This window comes from Canis lupus, chromosome 34 (assembly GCF_003254725.2).
Source record: "Canis lupus dingo isolate Sandy chromosome 34, ASM325472v2, whole genome shotgun sequence".
NCBI lineage: Eukaryota > Metazoa > Chordata > Mammalia > Carnivora > Canidae > Canis > Canis lupus.
The window spans coordinates 32,540,354-32,560,035 of NC_064276.1; the positions used below are offsets into that span (position 1 = coordinate 32,540,354).

Here is a 19,682-nt window from a genome sequence, read left to right on the forward strand (position 1 = left end):
TGGAGACCCGGAATCGAATCCCACGTCGGGCTCCTGGTGCATGGAGCCTGCTTCTCTCTCTGCCTGTGTCTCTGCCTCTCTCTCTCTGTGACTATCATAAAGAAATAAAAATTTTAAAAAAAAATTGTGAGACAATATTCATAAGCATTAACCATCACTATGTCTTGGGAGAGGAATTGATTTGAAGGGGAAGTGAACAAAAGGAATATTCACCTTTTTGAACTACATGCTTCCTCATTTGCAACTTTTATGGAAGGGCATTAACCCATTTATTTGTGTAGTTTAAACAAAATGAAAATGACTTTGTTTCTGGATGATGAGCAGGAATTTGAGGAGGAAGTGTCTGCAGAAAGAAAGGGAGGACAAAGAGGTAAGATGTAGTCACCATAGGAAAGTCTCCCTTTGTTTTTTCCTTACCAACTTTGGGGCTACAATGTAGCAATCAGGCTCTGGGAAAAAAACAGAACCTTCAATGAAGGATCAAGGTACAAAGTGATCTGATTCTGGTGGACAAATCAGGGTGAACAGCCTGGAAGAGAAGAGTTAGGAGCGATTGAAGAGCCTAATCAGGCTCACCGGTTACAATGTCATCCTCAGCAGAAAGATCTCCCAAAGGCTTTGAAATTCCTTTTGCTCCCCATGGTAATTCCTCCTCCAAATCTGCAAGTTATTGACTCCAGCAGAGCCTTGTCATCAGTCAAAGCTTAGGAGTCCAAAGCGATGTGTGATTGGACTATTATTTGGCATGATACCAAATTCTATAGGGAAAAACTTATTTGATCATCACCACAGAATGATAATAGAGCAGTCTTCCAAAAAACAACTTAAGTCTCAGTCTTTGGAAGAAATTATTTAGATCTAAAATGCTTTGGTCTGAAATTCTCTGATAGAGCAACTCATTGACCAAAATATAATTCATTCAAAGGCTCTTTGGAAAAAAAAAAAAAAAAAAGACGTGTTCTTTCATTTTCTCTATTCCTTAACTTAACCCCAGCCCCATAAAACATCTAAAAGAATTGTACAGCAATAAAGCAAAGGCTTAACCTGATAGCAGAAAGCCCTGTTGTCTGTTGTAAAGACATAAAGACTAAGATAATTATGCCTGTATCAAAGTGAAATGATTTAGACTAATGTAAGAGACAGCATGACAAGCTTTATTATAATGTAATAGTTTACAAGTCAAAGCAAAAATAGAATGATAAAACAGCTTTGGAAGAAGCTAGGTAGTCTTAACATTGATGATATCTATACACTATCAATTCTGACTCTAACGACTTTTTTTTCCACTTGCTTTTAAAGTTATAAAAGCTTTCGGGTGCTAAAACAGCAGTGGGTAACTGATGGAAGCCTTCTGTGACCATCTCAAGTGATCTCAAGGAGAAACCAAAACAAGAATCAGAAAACCAGGTAAGCAGAAGCATGGAGGCAATATTTTTGAAAAATCAGATATGATAGAAACATAATGTATTAAGATGACCTAAGGGGTCGGTCTTTCACAAGTATATGTGGAAATCAGTAAACCCTAATTTTTACCCTCGAACGAATTACACCTTGTGACACGCAATTACACCTTGGAGAACTACCTGCAAGTACATAGACCCCTTCTCCCTTTTGCATATAATCCCCTGAAAAACCAACAAACTCTGGAGTAGTTCTTCAGAACAACCTGAAATACTATCTCCCAGGTTAAAGTGTTCAGTAAGATGAATAAAGCACTTCCTAACCTACTTTAAGATTGGCTTTTTTTTTCAGGCAACACTTTCATAGACTTCTGTAATGATAAAATCCCTGTTATTTCTTTCATACCTATGTTTGATAAAGATTCATTCACTTAAGATTTATTGAGGACCTACCATCTGTTTGGCACAATCCAAAAAAGATATAGTCCTTAACCTCATGAACCCCAATTAGTTGTATTTACACTATTTTATAGGTCATAGTCAGCATGTGTTTCATGTACATTAATATGAGCTATGCCCTGGGAAACACAAAAAAATGAATTCAGCAAATAATCTTTGTTTTTAAGGACTCAACCTAACGTGTGTGTACAAAGCCCACTACATTAAATTCAGTACTGGGACTTATAAGAAAGTGCTCAAAGATCTCAAAAACAAAACCATTAAATGTGACTGGATAGTTAAAAAGTTTTCAGATTGAGTTTTTTGGTACTCTAAATTCATAGTAACATGTCTTCACTTCAAGGTGTCAACGAATAAGCACTGAACAGACACCACAAGGTGCCAGGCGCTGTGATGGAAACCAAGGATACAAGCTGAAAAGATACCCCCCCTGATTAAGGAAGGAAACTTGACTATTTTGATACAACGGGATACATGCTCTAATGAGAGACACACAGGTGCAACTGGAGTGCAAAGAAGGAAACACCTAGGCTGTGTGAAAAACTCCAAAAAGTTTGAAACTTTGAGGATAAACAGGCATTTGCCATTTGATCATCAAGGAGAGGGAACCAAAGGCAGAAGGAAGAATGTGCTGCAGAGCCATGAGGCAGCACGGTGGGAACAGCCAAAGGTGGGGGGACATGGCTGGAGCATTAAATGCATGAAAGAGAAAAGCAGGAAATAAAATAGGGCTGACAAACTTGGTGGGTGGGGGCGCTTTGTACAAAAGCTTAAGAATTCTGGAGTTGATATTTAGACTGAGGATTAGATGAAGTGCTAAAAAAGGGTTGTGTTTTTTTGTTTTTGTCTTTGTTTTTACAAACCACTTCACTAGCAGGGTAGGGGCAGATTAAAGTCAGACCCATCTGAGAGTAGGGAGACAAGTTAGGAAACCTTTGCAAATGGGGGGGGGGGGCAAAAGAAGATGAGATTTGGAATTAGAGCAGTGGCAGCTGAGAGGGAGACAAGAGGCTGATAAACATATATTGCTGATAGAATCAACCAGAATTGGGAGAAGATTTACACAATAGGTGGTACGGTAAAATGGGCAAGCTTGGCAGGACTTGTGGGGTGAAGCTAAGGAGTTGAGGATGGGTTTCTGTTTAATTTTTGCATAGACATGTATCACTTTAGAATAAAGGAAAAAGTAGATTCATTGAAAGTCTCAGAGGCTGACCCCAGTAAGCCTATTGCCTATCCTTCTCTTCTCAAGCAAGGGTCTTGAAATCTATCACAGGTTATTTGGATCTATAAATTGGGCATTATGTAAAATGAAAGTTTTACAGAGAAACAAATGACAAGATTATTGGAGATTAAGAAATTTTCCTAAGGGGATATGGATAGTAAATAATGTGGTCAGGACTCGACGTGGACTGCCTAGTTGGTACCATGTTTTTTCCCCCCACCATATTTCAAATACCCCATCAATATCTCTAAATAGAAATGGACTGATATACATAATTGAAATATTTTTCATATACTTAACATCTTCAAATTAACTTTGATTTCTAACTTACCAAGTGTCTTCGACATCAAAATGACAGCAAATTAGCTGTGCCTATTCCATATCTTACCATTGCCGAGAAACATTTCCTCGTCTCTATTTGTTTTTTTTTCTATTGAATTATTGAGAACTTTGAAAACTTTCAAGATGTGTGAGAATGCAGTTCTAAGGATTAAATCTATGCGTATATGGTTTTAAAGAGTTTTTTTTTTTTAATGAAATACTTTCCCCAGTTGCCCAGGACTATGCTTAAGTGACCCTAAATATCTTTTCCAAATTTAGATTTCCAAAGACATAGTAGTCAACCTGTATTTTAAAAATCAACACCATCCCTCAGAGGAATTCAGGACCACAGATATATTTAGGTAGGAACTGAGAAGGCAAAACTAAATAAATTAAATATACTGTTACTTACCTTATCTTTGGAGAAGCTGAAAAGTTGTTTTCTTGCAGCAAAGAATTGGACAGCTATGACACTGGCTGAGTGACCCCAAAGGACACCAACTGGCTTAGAGACAACATAAGGGTTCCAAAGGCAAACTTTTTTGTTGATGCCAGCAGTTGCTAATCAAAATAAGGGGAAAAAATTTGTTTTTAGAACATGAATGACCCAAATAATTTTCTTTTTTGAAATGAGTATATATTGCATATCTGTAAGTTGTTAAAACCTCTGAGAACCACTGCACCCTGCCTTGAAGGAAGGAAGACCATGTCAAGCTAAAAGGGCATGAGTTCTATCACTGGAAATGGTTGAAATGGAGGGGGTAGCGTGGAAGGAGTGTGCATGAGGTGATGGGACAACACAGTCCTGTTTAGGAGGCAACTGGTAGCCCAACCAGGAGGGCAGAGAATCCCGTTTCCCAGTCCTAATGTTTCCCCCCTCTGGCTAGGACAATCTAGGAATGCAGACCAAATTACAGTTATCCCAGGAATTAGAAAGGACTAAGACAATATTTAAAGTTTCCAGATTAATAAGAGAGTGGATGGAAAAAATTATTTCCACTGTCACATAACTAATTGAGTATTTACAAGCACACAAACAGCAAAGTTACACTTTTGACTGGCTCTATTGAGAGAATAAGATATTTTTTAACATAAATGGGTTTCATTCAGGGAGCACACCAAGAGCAGGGGGTACAGTGGTTCTTCAGGTCTGTGGAAACTCAGCAGAGCTTTCTTTGTTTTTCTCTTGTCTAATGCTGAGCGTAGAGCTGAGCTTCTTCCCTCTTACTTTTCCAGCACTTATGCCAGTCATCAGTGTAAAGGGGCTGAAATAATTAATCAATGAATCAATGAAATGGCTGATATTTGAGTCCTTCGGTGAACCCAGCCTTCTCTATTAGTTCCACAATTCTCTTTGAAAGATGGATATTGGCATATTCCTGAGTTCACATTCAAGGTGTCTTTTACCATGATTGTCAGCCATGATCATTAGGGATTTTGGAGACTCAGCCTCCTAGCTGATCAGTATTCTATGAATGATAATTATTAAAAGAGGCTTATATTAATGAGCCATGTATGTTCATTCTCTGTCACTACCCTATTAATTTTTTAATATCTCACTTTTTTTACAATGTTTGGATTAATATGTATATGAAGCTATCTATCACCTTTCAAAATGTCATATATTTGGTTAACACCTAAAAACTTTACAGCTTATATCCTCAGCTAAAATATACTCTTTTATATCCAAAAAAGGAACTTTCATTTTAAACTAAGACTCTGATCATCTGAAAATGTTCAAAAAAAAGCACTGCAGGTTGTATCCTGAAAGGGGAAAAACGTTCTACATTTTGCCGTTCTCACGCATGTGTGTACGTGATAGCAGCGGTAGTGGTGGTGGTAGCAGCAGTAGCAGCAGGTTGAGCATCTGGTGGTGTCAGAAAGATGGTAAAAGAGCAGACACAACACAAAAACCATCTTCTTTCTCTATCTCATCTTACACCCTCACAACTTCTAACAAAAACACTAATGAAAGCATTGGGGCACTCTCTCATATTTTCACCCCAATGTAGTTGATACATGCTGCACATCATAATGCATCATTATCAGACATTCTCAGGCAATAAAATGTGAGCTGTTCAAGTTGGTCTCTCTGGCAATAAAGCACAAGGTGGAGAGGCTCCCTGCATACAAATATGCACCCCAGACTATTTATGAGGCCCTCATAGTTATCATGATTTATTTTACATACCAATTAAATTGAGCTGAGAGTGGTAATCAAAAGCATGAATGCCCTCGGCAACATTGAAGGATGTCATTTTAAGATGTTTTTTTGATTTCTCTCTCCAAGCCAGCACCATAGTGTTTGTATTGCTGGTTGTACTGGAAATGATAGCATCTAAAGATGCATTGTAAGTAACTGATAAAAAAAAAAAAAGAAGGAGGAGGAGGAGGAGGAGGAGAAGAAGGAGAAGGAGAAGGAGAAGGAGAAAGAAGAAAGAAGAAGAAGAAGAAGAAGAAGAAGAAGAAGAAGAAGAAGAAGAAGAAGAAGAAGAAGAAGAAGAAGAAAGAAGAAAATCTTTAGTTGGTTTCCCACAAAACATGAGCAAAATAGAACTGCTTTAACACCTAACATCAAAAACAAAACCCAGATCATGCTCACACACCCTGACACGTGAGGAAGACTCACCAATGAATGCTTCCCCTCTCCATTAAAGAATTCACAATGAGAAGTTACAGCTGAGTCTGCATTCAGACATTTTACCCAATCTCAAGATACCTTGAGTGTTTTTTTTTTTCAATTGGAACACATGGCACGAAACAACATTAGTCAAAATAATCATATGGGATTCTAGAGACTTAAGATGAATAATTGGCCAAATTCCTAGGTTCTGCCTCTTGGGTCTGAAGCAGGCAAACAGGAGCTTAGCAGCCATCTGCTGCTCTCCAAGGTCCAGCTCATGCCCCAACCATGGTTTATTTAAGTCGTGACTGGTTTAGAATGTTAGAGTGGGATTGACAGACCTCAATGCCTGGCACAAACACAGCCAGACTCGGGTAAAAAGCCTGTCCCTACATCCTCGATGACCCAGCACCAGATAGTGGGGAGCAAAATCCCATTCCCCGAGCAAGGAAAGAGATCTTGCTGCCTTTTGTCAGGAGGACCTTTCCATTCCTATCAGACTCACAGGCTCCAAAAGGCAAATAGCTCTTAACCTCTAGGAAGAATATGATCTCCTCCTCGTTTTCTCTCCATCCTTTTCTCTCATCTGTCTTTCTTCCAAAAGAGAAAAGGAGGGGAGAGAGAGAGAGGAAGGGAGAACAAAGCTAAGAGGTGATCAGATCCTATAAAAGTGAGTCCCCTGAGCCTCTCTAGGGAGTGATTAATTTCTAGGCCGTAAAGCTCCCTGAGCACCTGCTAGTCCCCTGCTGGTGCTTTATAGGAAGTAGCAACCATCTAAAGTCTGATGACAACTGTTCTCATAGGAAGCAACCTCACTGAAAACATTCCCTTTGTTTACAGAAAATGCTGAGGGTTATTGTAACTTGACGCACGGAAGCAATATTGCAAGATCTAAAGTGTATACCATCACTATAATTATATCTTCAAATCCATGGAAATTTCATAATATCATTACAGTACAATCAAAATAAAGTATTTCCACCCAGAAAATTACTTTGTCATGTGTTCTCACATTATATCCAACTATCATCTTCAGTTTTGAGGCTATAAAGGAAAACATATAAAGAAGTACATTCTGCTCTGGTATTCAAAGTATTGCTTTTCTATTTGAATCTGCAGGCTACCAAGTGACATTTATGGGCCTGTAGTGTCAATGCCTGGCACTACACATCGGAGGCTCAACAATTCACACTCTATTTCTAGACCAAGATACGACTTGTATCTGATGAGATTGTGGAATGCCAGAGCTCCTGAGAATGCCTGAGTAAAAGGTGAGGGTAAAGCCATTTCCTTAAAATCAAATTATCTGATAAATAAAAATGTTTTCCTCACTTCTTGAGGACAGCGAAGGAAATGACAGGTTATGATGAAAAAGTTTTTAAAACATCAAGCTAGGGAATGGGCTGAGCTGATTAAATAAACAGTTTGTTTTTAATACTCTCAGTGAGCTTGAAGACTGGTAGAGGAAAAATATTTTTTAAATTACTTTTAGATAATATTTTGAGGGGGGGGGAGAAAGACAACCTGATCATGTCTGTCCATTAAGATGCTCATTTTCCATGCCACTTAGTCATCAAGAAAGGCATTAAGGGAAGTGCCATAGATCCCAGTCCTCATTTGCACTGTCAAAACGACCCTGTGTAATGGCAATTAGTTAATGTGGGAAAAGAGATTTGAAAATGAAAAGTGATACCTGGAAACCAAGTAAGTAATGCTATTAGGTGAAGGTGAGGTACGCTACAGTGAGGCCACCTTGTATCTCTGCCAACAGGTAGACGCTGTAGCAGAGGAGAAAACTGGGCCATTTCCAACGAGGGACTCTTGTGATCATTTTCCAAGATTTTTTACTTTATGAGCCTTATGACTTAGGAAAACACCCCCCACCCCACCCCCAAACTTCATTTGATGTCCTCTTGCTTGAGAGCAATTTGTTTTCAGTTGCATTTCTTATTTTGAAGTTGGAGTCCCATTCTCCGAGACCACCACAGGGCCTTCTATATTCTGAGCAACTACCATTTCAAGAGGGAAAGATAGAAAGAAGAACCCTATCTCTACCTCATTTTTAAAAGTCAAAATGCATATAATTCTGCATCGGTAGGCACATTAAAAAGTAAGCATGCAATTAATTTAATAACTTCTCAAAATACTGATTAGACCCATGTTCATGATACAAACGAATCTTCACCTTCCACCATGTTATTAAACAAGATGCAGGAAGAGGCCTCTTTCTTCAAACCTAGGCCTCCGGCTCAAAGCTGATTTCAATTGCTTTAAACACAGCGAGAGAACCAGTAGGAAGGACCTGGTGTTCGAGCCAACTCAGGGATGCACCATCTTTTTGTCTGGACTCCTGGAGATGCAGGGAAGTGGAACAAGGCACAAGAAGACACTAAATGTAGCATCTCTTCCACACTTGGTCTCTGTCAGTTGTGAAGACTTCCTAAGGAAATGCGACCTGGGAGCTCTGACACACCTCGATTCATGAGTAATTACTGATTTGGGTCTCAGTCCAAACTGATTTGTACCTTCTCCTAGCAATGGTTAAACAAAGGAGACAAAACACCTTTCCACATAGTAAAAAAAAAAAAAAAAAAAAAAATCAATGTTTTTCATGATTGGCAATTTAGTGCTCACTTTTTCAGAAGCTACACTTCCAAGTCTATGATGCCCAAGGTTTCCAAGGATATTGCCTACATGAGGAGGCAATTATCTAGGACCAAGAAAAAGGAAAACTTCTCTGAGATTCAGGACATTTATGTCTTGCCACTATTGCATAAAATCTCTGTCCTTACTTTACAAGCATTTCAGAATGTAATTATTTTTCTATTAAAATATGACACAGAACCACTCAGACAAGATGAAAACACTTCTCTTCAAAGTTTGAAATAAGAAATCGGAGCCTTATCTTAAAGCAGTAAGCTAATACTTTTAGATCTGAAACTAAGTTTTCCTTTTGACATTTCAGTTTTATAAATATTTTATCCTTAGCTTCTATGAAACATTATTACCATACTTGCTCATGTATTTCTTTCCTCAATTGTATATTCTTTCCTCACACTAAGAATAAAATCAGCCAAAATATTTCTTGAGGAGTTCTAAGAATATCAATTCATGTTGTTGGGATAAAAAAATATATATATCAAATGAAAGCAACCATTGGTTGCTTGCTCCCAGTAGGGTCAGTCTTGGGGACCAGGGAGAGTACTCACTAGCAAGCCCACTGTTCTATTTTTTACTCACTATTAAGCCTGTCCTCCTCTTTCTCCCTGCTTCATTTCAGCATTTCTTTCTTTCTCCTCAGACTGAAATAACTGAGCTGCAAACAAACAGAAAAGTTGTATTTAAGCTTCTAATCTCTATTGCTAAATCTGGGAATGGGCATTCGTTCATTGGGTAGCACTGAAGTGGATCCTCTTTTCAGAGGTACTTTGAGCTTCAAATCTAAAATTTGAAATAAAAGAAAATCTTATAAAGATTCCTTACCTTTCTATACTCTGTACTTTCTCCTATTTCAATTATCTTCTCTATTCATTTTCCTCAATATCCATTCATATGGTATTATTAAACTATACATTATTTTTAATGTTTTTACCCCAAACACTTCTTTAACCATAAATAACCTATTAAAAAAATAATATCTATTAATATTTAGCAAGATTTCTTTTGGTATATTTCTTTCCTTTTGCAGTATTTTCCAATAGTATTTATCCAATGTCTTAGTCTATTCAGGCTGCTATAATAAAACACATGTTGGGTGGCTGGCTTAAACAACAAACATTTGTTTTTCACAGTTTTGGAGACTGGGAAGTCCAACATCAAAGTGTTGACAGAGTCAATGTCTGCAAAGGACACGTTTTGTGGTTCATAGGTGGCCTAATTCTTGCTGTGTCCTCACATGGGGAAGAAGTGAGAGACTCTCTGTGGTCTCTTATAAGACCAGAGAGAATAGGATTCATATTCCCCAGTCCTCCAAACTCTCATGAATAGGATTCTCCAGACCTCCAAATGCTCCAGACCTAACCACCTCCCAAAGGCACTATCTTCTTACACCATCATATTGGGGTTAGAATTTCAACATGTTTTGGGGAAGGGACATAAACATTTAGTCCATAACATTCTGTCCCTCCCCCATCCATGCCCTTCTCGAATGCAAATTACATCCCAAAAGTCTCAAAAAATCTTAACTGTCTTCAGAATCAACTCCAAAGTTTAAGTTCAAAGTCTCATCTAAATCAGATATAGGTAGTACCTGGGATACAATTCATCCTGAGGAACATTCCTTTCTAAGCTGTGAACTTAGGAAATCAAACAAGTTGTGTGTGTTTCCCAAAAAGGGGATAGGACTGGCATGTGATAGGCATTCCCATTCCAACAGGGAGTGATAGGAAAGAAGAGAGGGGTAATAGATGCTAAATAAAGACAAAACCTAACAGGGAAAACTCCATTAAACCTTAATAGCGGGATCCCTGGGTGGCACAGTGGTTTGGCGCCTGCCTTTGGCCCAGGGCGCGATCCTGGAGACTCAGGATCGAATCCCACATCGGGCTCCCGGTGCATGGAGCCTGCTTCTCCCTCTGCCTCTCTCTCTCTCTCTCTCTCTCTCTCTCTCTCTCTCTCTCTGACTATCATAAATAAATAAAAATTTTTTAAAAATTATTAAAAAAATAAATAAACCTTAATAGCCAAGAATAATCCTCTCTGGTTTGATGCTCTGCCTTCTAAATCCACTGGAATGGCAGTGTTACCTCCATGGCTCGATGGGTGCTGTCCGTACTGCACAGTGGCCCCACCCATGCTGCAGCTTTCTGATGTGACCCACTGTTGTCCTGGCTTCTCTGTGCATGGCCACACCATGTCTCTCTGCAGAGTCCTCATCCCTTAGGACCTAAGTTGAGGCTGTCTGCCCTAAAGGAACTAGAGAGGCAGCCTCATCCTTTGAGACTGCTTTGCAACATCTCAGAAGAAAAGAAACAGGAACTTGTAGACCTAGAAATAAAATCTAACTAACCTAAAACACAGTGATTTAAAACAAATTTTTAAAAGACTGAATAAAAATGTATAAAGCCTACATAACTTGTAAAATAATATGAAACATCTAAGATACACATAACAAGAGTCCCAGAAAAAAAAAGTGGAGGGGACTGAAAATTTTGGGACAGAAAATTTTGGAAAAAATAACAATAGAAAAATTTCCAAATTTAATGAAAATCACAGAACCATACATTCAAGAATCTCAATCAATTCCAAGCAGCATTCTCTTTCTCTCTTCTCTCTCTCTCTCTCTCTCTCTCTCTCTCTCACATACACACACACACACACACACACACACACACACACACAGAAAACCAAAGCATATCACAAGTAAATTGCTTAAAACCGGTGAGAAACGGAAAATCTGACAAAACTTTGTACCATGTGTTATAGTAGATACTAAAGAGAATAAAGGACATATTCTATGTCCTAAGAAGATTGTTTTAGTTTTCAGTTTATGTATACTTGTGGTTTGCATGTGAGGCATCCAGATTTTCTCTAAGTTTGAAGGAATTATGACAGGCAGGACACAAGTTCTGATGTAGGTACAGAAACTTTTAGGATTGTTTCACAGATTGAGCAGCATCTGAAAGCAAGATTCTTAAGAAGCCAGGAGCAAAGCCCAAATTGAGAACCATGCAAGTTGTGCAAGGAAAAGTTCATCTGAATTAGATAGAAGAGACAAAGTAAAGAGTTTGATAAAGTTAAGGAGGGCTTCAGAACAATATTGGCAAGAAAAGACTCTTCTTTGGTGGTAGGATTTGGAATATCTTCAGAACAATACTGGCAAGAAAAGACTCTTCTTTGGTGGCAGGATTTGGAATATCTCAGAATAAGGATTTCTTCAGAGGTAGTCCACATTGAGAAGAATCTGAGTATTACGCCCAAGAGGGCATCTGTGATCTGCAAATAGAACATTCTCCTCTGAGAAACTGATGTCTTTGTAGGACATTCTAAAATGGCTCGTCATTCCACATTTTCAGATCTCAAATCCCAAAGACTCCTGTTTCAGAAGGTTGTTTAAACTTCATTCTCTACTTTATCATTTCTACTTTCTCATGCTCAAAAGCCTTCTAGCCAGTCTGATTGCAGTTTCTTTCTTTGTCCTCTAACCTATGCCATACAGAACAACCAAACAAAACTTTCCTAAATGCTGTGTGCATCAGGTCTTTCCAAATGTCCTGAAAAATACACAACACACACACACACACACACACACACACACACACACACAAAATGGAATCCTACTCAGCCATAAAAAAAGAATGAGAGCTTCCAACTGATAACAACATGGATGGACCTAGAGGGTATTATACTAAGCGAAATAAATCAGACAGGGAAAGAAAATACCATATGATTTCACTACTATGTGGAACATAAAAAACAAAACAAACAAAAAGCAAAAATAAACTCATAAAAACAGAGAACAAATGGATGCTTGCTGGGGGTGAGGGATGGGTAAAATGGACGAAGGAGAGTGGGGAAATATAGGCTTCCAGTTCTGGAGTGAGTAAGTCATGGAATAAAAGGTACAGCAGAGGGAATAACGTCAAAGATAACGTAACAGCATTGGAGGGTGACAGATGGTAGCTCTACTTGTGAGCACAGCATAACATGGGGACTTGTGGAATGACTATGCTGTACACATGAAACTAATGCAACATTGTACGTCAACTGTACTTGGATTACTATGCTTGTTTGGAAGCAGCTGGAATAGCTCTGTACAGTTTCTAGTACTGTGTTTCTCATTTCCATGTTATACAAACATAACACATAATTTTGTGCTTGTGACACATAGCAGATAACCAAAAAATATCATCTTTTGTTCCACATTCAATATAAGAAAGTTCTGGCTTCCCACAGATGCTGTTTTATAACACGATCCTATCACACAGAGAGCTACTGCTCAAGTACTCTAGATCAGAGGACCTCAGTCGTTATATCAACAAAAAAGGGGAAAAAAGAAAATTAAGATCCATTTTGAAGACAGTCAAACTAATATATCTTCATGAAAACATGAAGAAAATAAAGGAGTGGTTTTGAGGGAACTTGTTACATTCTCTCACTAAGCAGCCCGGGATGTAACTAGGGGACATTTTTAGGATCAGAGTTGGGTTGAAGTTAAATGGATTCTGTGACAATTTTCTCTCTTCTCTTGAGATGTCTTGAGTGCACAGTTCACCTGAATTAATTGCATTAAATTTTAGAAGGAAAGAAAAGAGAGAAAGAATTTCTGCTAATGTGCAGGAGCTAACAGACGGCCCAGGCCAAAACCTCCAGAGAACCAATTATTGGTTTCGAGACTAACATTTTGTGGGGAACATTTTCATCAAAGAATATAAATGTAGAAGTTGAAGGTGACTAATCTTTCATTACCATTCAAATTCAGTACCTTGCCTGACCCAATCTCCATGATGAAGATTATGCTGTAATGTATAGCAACACTTGTGATATCCAGAGAGCAGTTCCTCCCAGCTAAGGGTCACCATGGCTTCTTCATCTTCATGTGCACTAGCAGGACGCTCAAACAGGGAAATCAAGGCTGTGGTGAAAACAATTGCTTGAACCTTAAGAGAGATGTTGAAAGGAAAACAAATATGGAGAGTGTAATTGCTGCAAAAGATTCTATGTTCCTTAAGATTAATAAGGAGCAGATATTGAATTAATGTTAGTTTCCTCAATATTATTTAAAGGATGCAGGCAGCAGTAGCAAAAGACAGAACAACTACAATGTTGGTAAAGCAATTACCAAGGGCAGTTCATTATTTGCTTTTACAATACGTTTGTTATTAAAAACACAGAGAATGCAAAGCTTTCACAATTAGGAAAGGAAACTGTTCAAATTAGACTACTGCAGAGTTCATGGGCATATTCTTGTGTCATTTAGCAAGTAATACTTTTTCAGCAGCTGAGCGGAATGTGATAGGAAGATGAATCACAGTATCCAATGTCTGGGTTTTTGTGCTGCCCTCTGGAATGCATCTATCCCTTTGTTACACGATACAGGAAATAAGCACTGCCCAGGAGGTCAGTACAGAGGAGGCTTTTGAATGAAAATCAGAATAATTAATTTGAAAGAGTTATAAGAGATAACTTTTAGGCATTTGATAATTGATGCTTATTAAAATTTGGACCTAATAAATTAAGCATCCTATGGTGAAAAAATTGCTTTTTTTTTTTCTAAATAATGAAAATGAGACTCTACATCGGCAAGAAAACCACACGAAGGTTGTCTTTCATAAGCAAGAAAAGGAACTGTGACATAATCCGTCTTGTCCATGTTCAGCGTGTGTGGCCTTCTCATCTGTAACATAGTTCAGTTCAGAGGTCACTCTCTTTGCATTCTATTTCTATACTGAGCTACAATTTGATGATTAAATCCATAGTTCAATCTTCCCTTTCCTCACTTACCTTTCCAGTTATGTCCCCAAAAGAAAGAACTGATTTGTTGGCATCAAGGGGATCATACCAATATTCCATACAAATTGGTGTTCCTTTCAGGCCTTGAAGTTTATACTGACAAGGAAATTCTCCTTTGGACAGCAGATCATAGAAACAAATCTCTTTACTGGTAAAAGCCACTGCTATCTAAAGTAGGAAATAGAAAATCAGAAAGCATTTCTGATGAATTTAGTGCAATTGGTATAGAAAGACGACATGCAAATCTTAGCACCAAAGCAGACACTGTTCCCTGAGGGTCATTGACAGTATCACAAAAACATAGCATGGTGGCACAAGTGTACTTTATTCTAACTTTGGAGGCTAGCCAAGAAAAGAATTTTTCCCATTAAAGGCATTTGAACATACTTTCTTCTGTATCCCCACTTCACACACCTGCCAACCTCTTCCATCCATGGGAGATGAGATGATTAATCACATAGGAAAGACAAAGACAGAGGGCTACAGAATCACAAAGTCATTCCAGAAGCTTTACAAACCATGTTTTCAAAGCAAGCAGAGGCTTTCACAAAAATCAGTTGATGAAAACTCTGTAAGTAGCATTCAAAAGGCAGATAAAATCCCAAAACCATTTTTAAAAGGGTCAATAAATTTGGTGATAAAATTGACAAAACTTTACTAAACTAACCCAAGATTTTTTTTAAGAAAAGAGTGAAAATACACATTACTAAAATCAGAAATAAAAGATATACACTACTAACGACCTGATAGAAATAAGAAAGTATCGTAAACAATGGAAAGCCAACAAAGTAGGTAACCTAGAAGAAAGTCCTAGACGAATTTCTGGAAACAAAAATATTACCTAAACTAACTGAAGACCAAATAGAAAATCTCAGCAGACACATAGTAAGTAAAACAATTGAGTTAGTAATCAAAAAAAAAAAATTCTCACAAAGAAAATCCCAGGCCCAGATGGCTTCACTAATAAATGCAATCAAACATTTAAAGAATTGACACCAATGCTTTACAAACTGTTTCGAAAGAAAGAAGAAAGAAAGAAAGAAGAAAGAAAGAAAGAAAGAAAGAAAGAAAGAAAGAAAGAAAGAAAGAAAGAAAGAAAGAAAGAAAGAAAATACTTCCCAAATCACTTAATGAAACCAGTACTATCTTGACTAAAACCACACAAAGACATAAGAAAACTGCAGATCCATAACCCTAATGAATGTAAAAATCATCGATACTTGCCAAGAGAATCCAACAACATATAAATACAGATTACATACCATGACCAGTTAATATTTATGCCAGAATTCAAGACTACCTTAACATACAAATATCGATCAATGTAATCTACTATATTAATAAGGTACAAAAACTATGATTATCTCAGTAGATACCAAAAAAAGCATTACGGACAAAAATCCAACACATTTTCATGAAAAAAAAAATGCTCAATAAACCAAGAACACAAGGAAACTTCTTCAACCTGATATATACAAAAAACCCAAAGCTGCTAGAATATTTAATGCTAGAAAACTGAATGTGTTCTCCCTAAGATCAGGAACATGATGAGGATGTTCACTCTCACCACTACTATTCAACACCACAGTGGAGTTCCCAGAAAGCGAAACTAGGCAAGAAAAATAAATAAAATAAAAGCATCCAGTTGGGAAAGGAAGAAGTTAGACTGTCTTCAGTAGACAATATGACCTTAAACATAGAAAATCCTAAAATAACAACAAAAAATGATGAATACCAATAAATGAGTTCAGTGAAGTTGCAGGACATAAGGTCATTTTTTAAAAATCTACTGTATTTCTATACACTAGTAATGAACAACCTGAAAATGATACTATCAAAAGCAGTGTTAGAGGGACACCTGGGTGGCTCAGTGGTTGAGCGTCTGCCTTCGACTCAGGGCATGAACCCAGGATCCATGATTGAGTCCTGCATCAGGCTCCCTGCAGGGAGCCTGCTTCTCCCTCTGCCTGTGTCTCTGCCCCCCCCCCCTCTCTCTGTGTCTCTCATGAATAAATAATAAATAAATCTTTAAAAAAAAAAAGCAGTGTTCAGAAAATACGAATGCAAATGCTGTGATTAGTATGCTATGATACAGTATTTGTAAATTATCTACCTGATAAATGTATATCTAGGATATATAAAGAACTCCCAAAACTCAACATAATAGACCCAAAAATAAAATGGGTGAAAGATTTGAACAAACACTTTACTGAAGAAGATATACAGGTAACAAATCAGTATATGAAAATACACTCAGTATTATTAGTCATAAGGGAAATGTGAATTAAAACCACAGTCAGATAAAATACAAACCTAGTGATACCACTAAATTAAGAGGAGTAAAAAACCCTGATCAGACCAAATGTTGGTAAGGATGTGCTATATCTACGTAATGAAATATTACACAAGGATAAAAAAGATAAACTACTGATGTATCTGAAAACAATTGAGCCAAGTTAAAGAAATCAGACCAAAAAGGGTACGCACTGTATGATGTCAACTGTATAGGAATCTAGGAAATGCTAACTATTATATAGTGACAGCATATCAGTAGTGACCTGACAAGAAGACATGGGAGGGATTGGACAAAAGGGCATGAGGAAACTTTTGAGGGTGACAAGTGTGTTCATTGTCTTCATTGTACCATTGATTTTTCACAATATACAAATGTATTAAAATCTATCAACATGGGTGCTTTTAATATGTGCAGTGCAAGCAGCAATGTCCACAATAGCCAGACTGTGGAAGGAGCCACCATCGAAAGATGAATGGATAAAGAAGATGTGGTCTATGTATACAATGGAATATTCCTCAGCCATTAGAAATGACAAATACCCGCCATTTGCTTCGACGTGGATGGAACTGGAGGGTATTATGCTGAGTGAAGTAAGTCAGTCGGAGAAGGACAAACATTATATGGTCTCATTCATTTGGGGAATATAAATAATAGTGAAAGGGAATAGAAGGGAAGGGAGAAGAAATGGGTAGGAAATATCAGAAAGGGAGACAGAACATGAGAGACTCCTAACTCTGGGAAACGAACTAGGGGTGGTGGAAGGGGAGGAGGGTGGGGGGTGGGGGTGAATGGGTGGCGGGCACTTAGGGGGGCACTTGACCAGATGAGCACTGGGTGTTATTCTGTATGTTGGCAAATTGAACACCAATAAAAATAAATCTATTGTTTAAAAAAATATATGTGCAGTGCACTTTGTGTAATCATATCGTAGTAAAGCTACTTGAGAAAAGAAGAAAGAAAAGCAACATTCCTTAAACTTCTATGTAGACTAAGTGCAAAGGAAAGGCTAAGATTTAGTTATCAATCCTGGAGTGAAGAAAAAATGCGATATAATCATCACATAATATAACAAGACAAATATTACATGATAATAAGATAATAGAATGCTGCACACGATATAAAAGAAAAGCTGGGCCTGAACTATGTTGTAATCCACAGTTAGCATCAGCACCAGATCCTTAGCAAGAAGGAACATCAGCGGCCACTCTAGAGGCAGCAAAGACTGAAACGCAGGTTCTGAAATCAGGCTGCCTCTGTTTACACATCTTGCAACACTGATCACATGCTGTGTGACCAGGGCCAAATTCTACAACCTCTCTTTGCCTAGTCTCTCACTCTTAAAGGGGGAATAATAGCCACTTCATGATGATCTTGAGAAGATAAAGAGAACAGGGCATGTCACATAGGAAGCTGATGATGATGATGATGACGATGATTCTTTATGTTCAAGACATTAGAGCATACCATTCCCCACTAAAAAGAACCTGGGTCTTTGGAGAAATGGCTGATTTGGGGTCTGGCACAATAAATATGCAAGATGATCCTGGAACATCTTGTCACACCAGAAAGCAAAGAAGCTTTCAAAGACTAATACTGTTATACCAGACAAGACTCAGAAGCTGACTTGTATTCATCCCAGTGGCCAAAGATAGCACAATTTTAAGGATGGGCTAATAACTCAGTGGGCTGAAACAAATCAAATTGTTTAAGCTCATGAGGTTTTTTTTGTAATGATATTGATAACAATAATGATAATAGCTCTCATTTTTCATCTTTAGAGGATTTTGAATGCTGGTAAATAAAAGTAAAGAATTAGCCATTTATCTGGCCTTTGGTCTATGATTAGTACTACATTCTAACTAAATAATTGACAAAGGACATTTCTTTTTATAAAGGTATTGCAATTTATAAAGGAAGAGGAAATGATGGAATCAGAATGCCATCATCTTGCAACCCCTAAACGACTTGATAGATCAAGGAATATTCAGCAATAAGTGCTAATAACCCAAGAAGAAGGAGAATAGGCATTTTGCGCCTCCTGATTGAGGAACGCCTATTTCAGAAAAAAAAACATCCTGAAACTGATCAAGGTAGATCAAGATTATCAATATACTGGAAATATAGAGAACTAGTAAATATGCTAAGTAACCCTATCTAAATATGGTCTGCAAAGTCTAGACTGTGGGAAACTGTAAAGGACAAACATCTAGTTTCTTTAACAAAAACAACAACAGCTGTTTTGCAAAACAATGCAAGAATAAAGAAGAGATGGAGAAAAACATGTAGATCAAAAGAGACCTATCAACAATTCACAACAGTTTGGACCTTATTCAGATCTTGATTCAAACAAATTATCAAAAAAGAAATTAATAAACTGTTAAAAAGATTATAAGACAAGAAAGTATGTACATGACTGGATATTTGATGATAGTAAGGAACTGTTATAATTAATATTAAATATGATAGCAGTATTATGGCTATGCTAAAATGGGAGACTTTTTATAATATGAAATATTTACATATTAAATAATTGCATGTTTTGGATCTCAAAAGAGGGGAGATTTAGATGAAACTAGGTTGGCTGTGAATTGGAAATAGTTAAGGGTAGTAATTGGTTCTTAATACTATTATCTCTGCTTATGGAAGCATTTAAAAATCTTCATAGTAAAGCTTACCGTCTGCTGAATATAAAATACTAGAATATGGATTCTTTAAGTTTCTTCATCCTTCCCTCACAAACTGATTTTCACTTTGAATATGCTATCTTGCTCATAGGTAGAGTCATATAAGGCTATTTTTGTACTTTGTGGCCCTCCCCAACACAATCAAGAAACTGATTAGAATTGTGGCTAAAAATCAGACAAGCAATTCATTCCTTGTAACTGTACTGAGTTGTGCCATGCATTG

General features: G+C 37.5%; 1 protein-coding gene across 1 annotated transcript in view; it reads right to left on the reverse strand.

Annotated features, from left to right (window-relative positions):
• Positions 1-19,682, reverse strand: part of WDR49 (WD repeat domain 49) — a 124,885-nt gene that overhangs the window by 82,097 nt on the left and 23,106 nt on the right. The window contains exons 3-6 of the mRNA XM_025425482.3: positions 14,471-14,647; positions 13,452-13,626; positions 5,597-5,764; positions 3,818-3,966 (exon numbers count right to left, since the gene is read on the reverse strand). Coding sequence (XP_025281267.3) covers positions 3,818-3,966; positions 5,597-5,764; positions 13,452-13,626; positions 14,471-14,647 — 669 coding nt within the window. The remainder of the gene's footprint in view (positions 1-3,817; positions 3,967-5,596; positions 5,765-13,451; positions 13,627-14,470; positions 14,648-19,682) is intronic.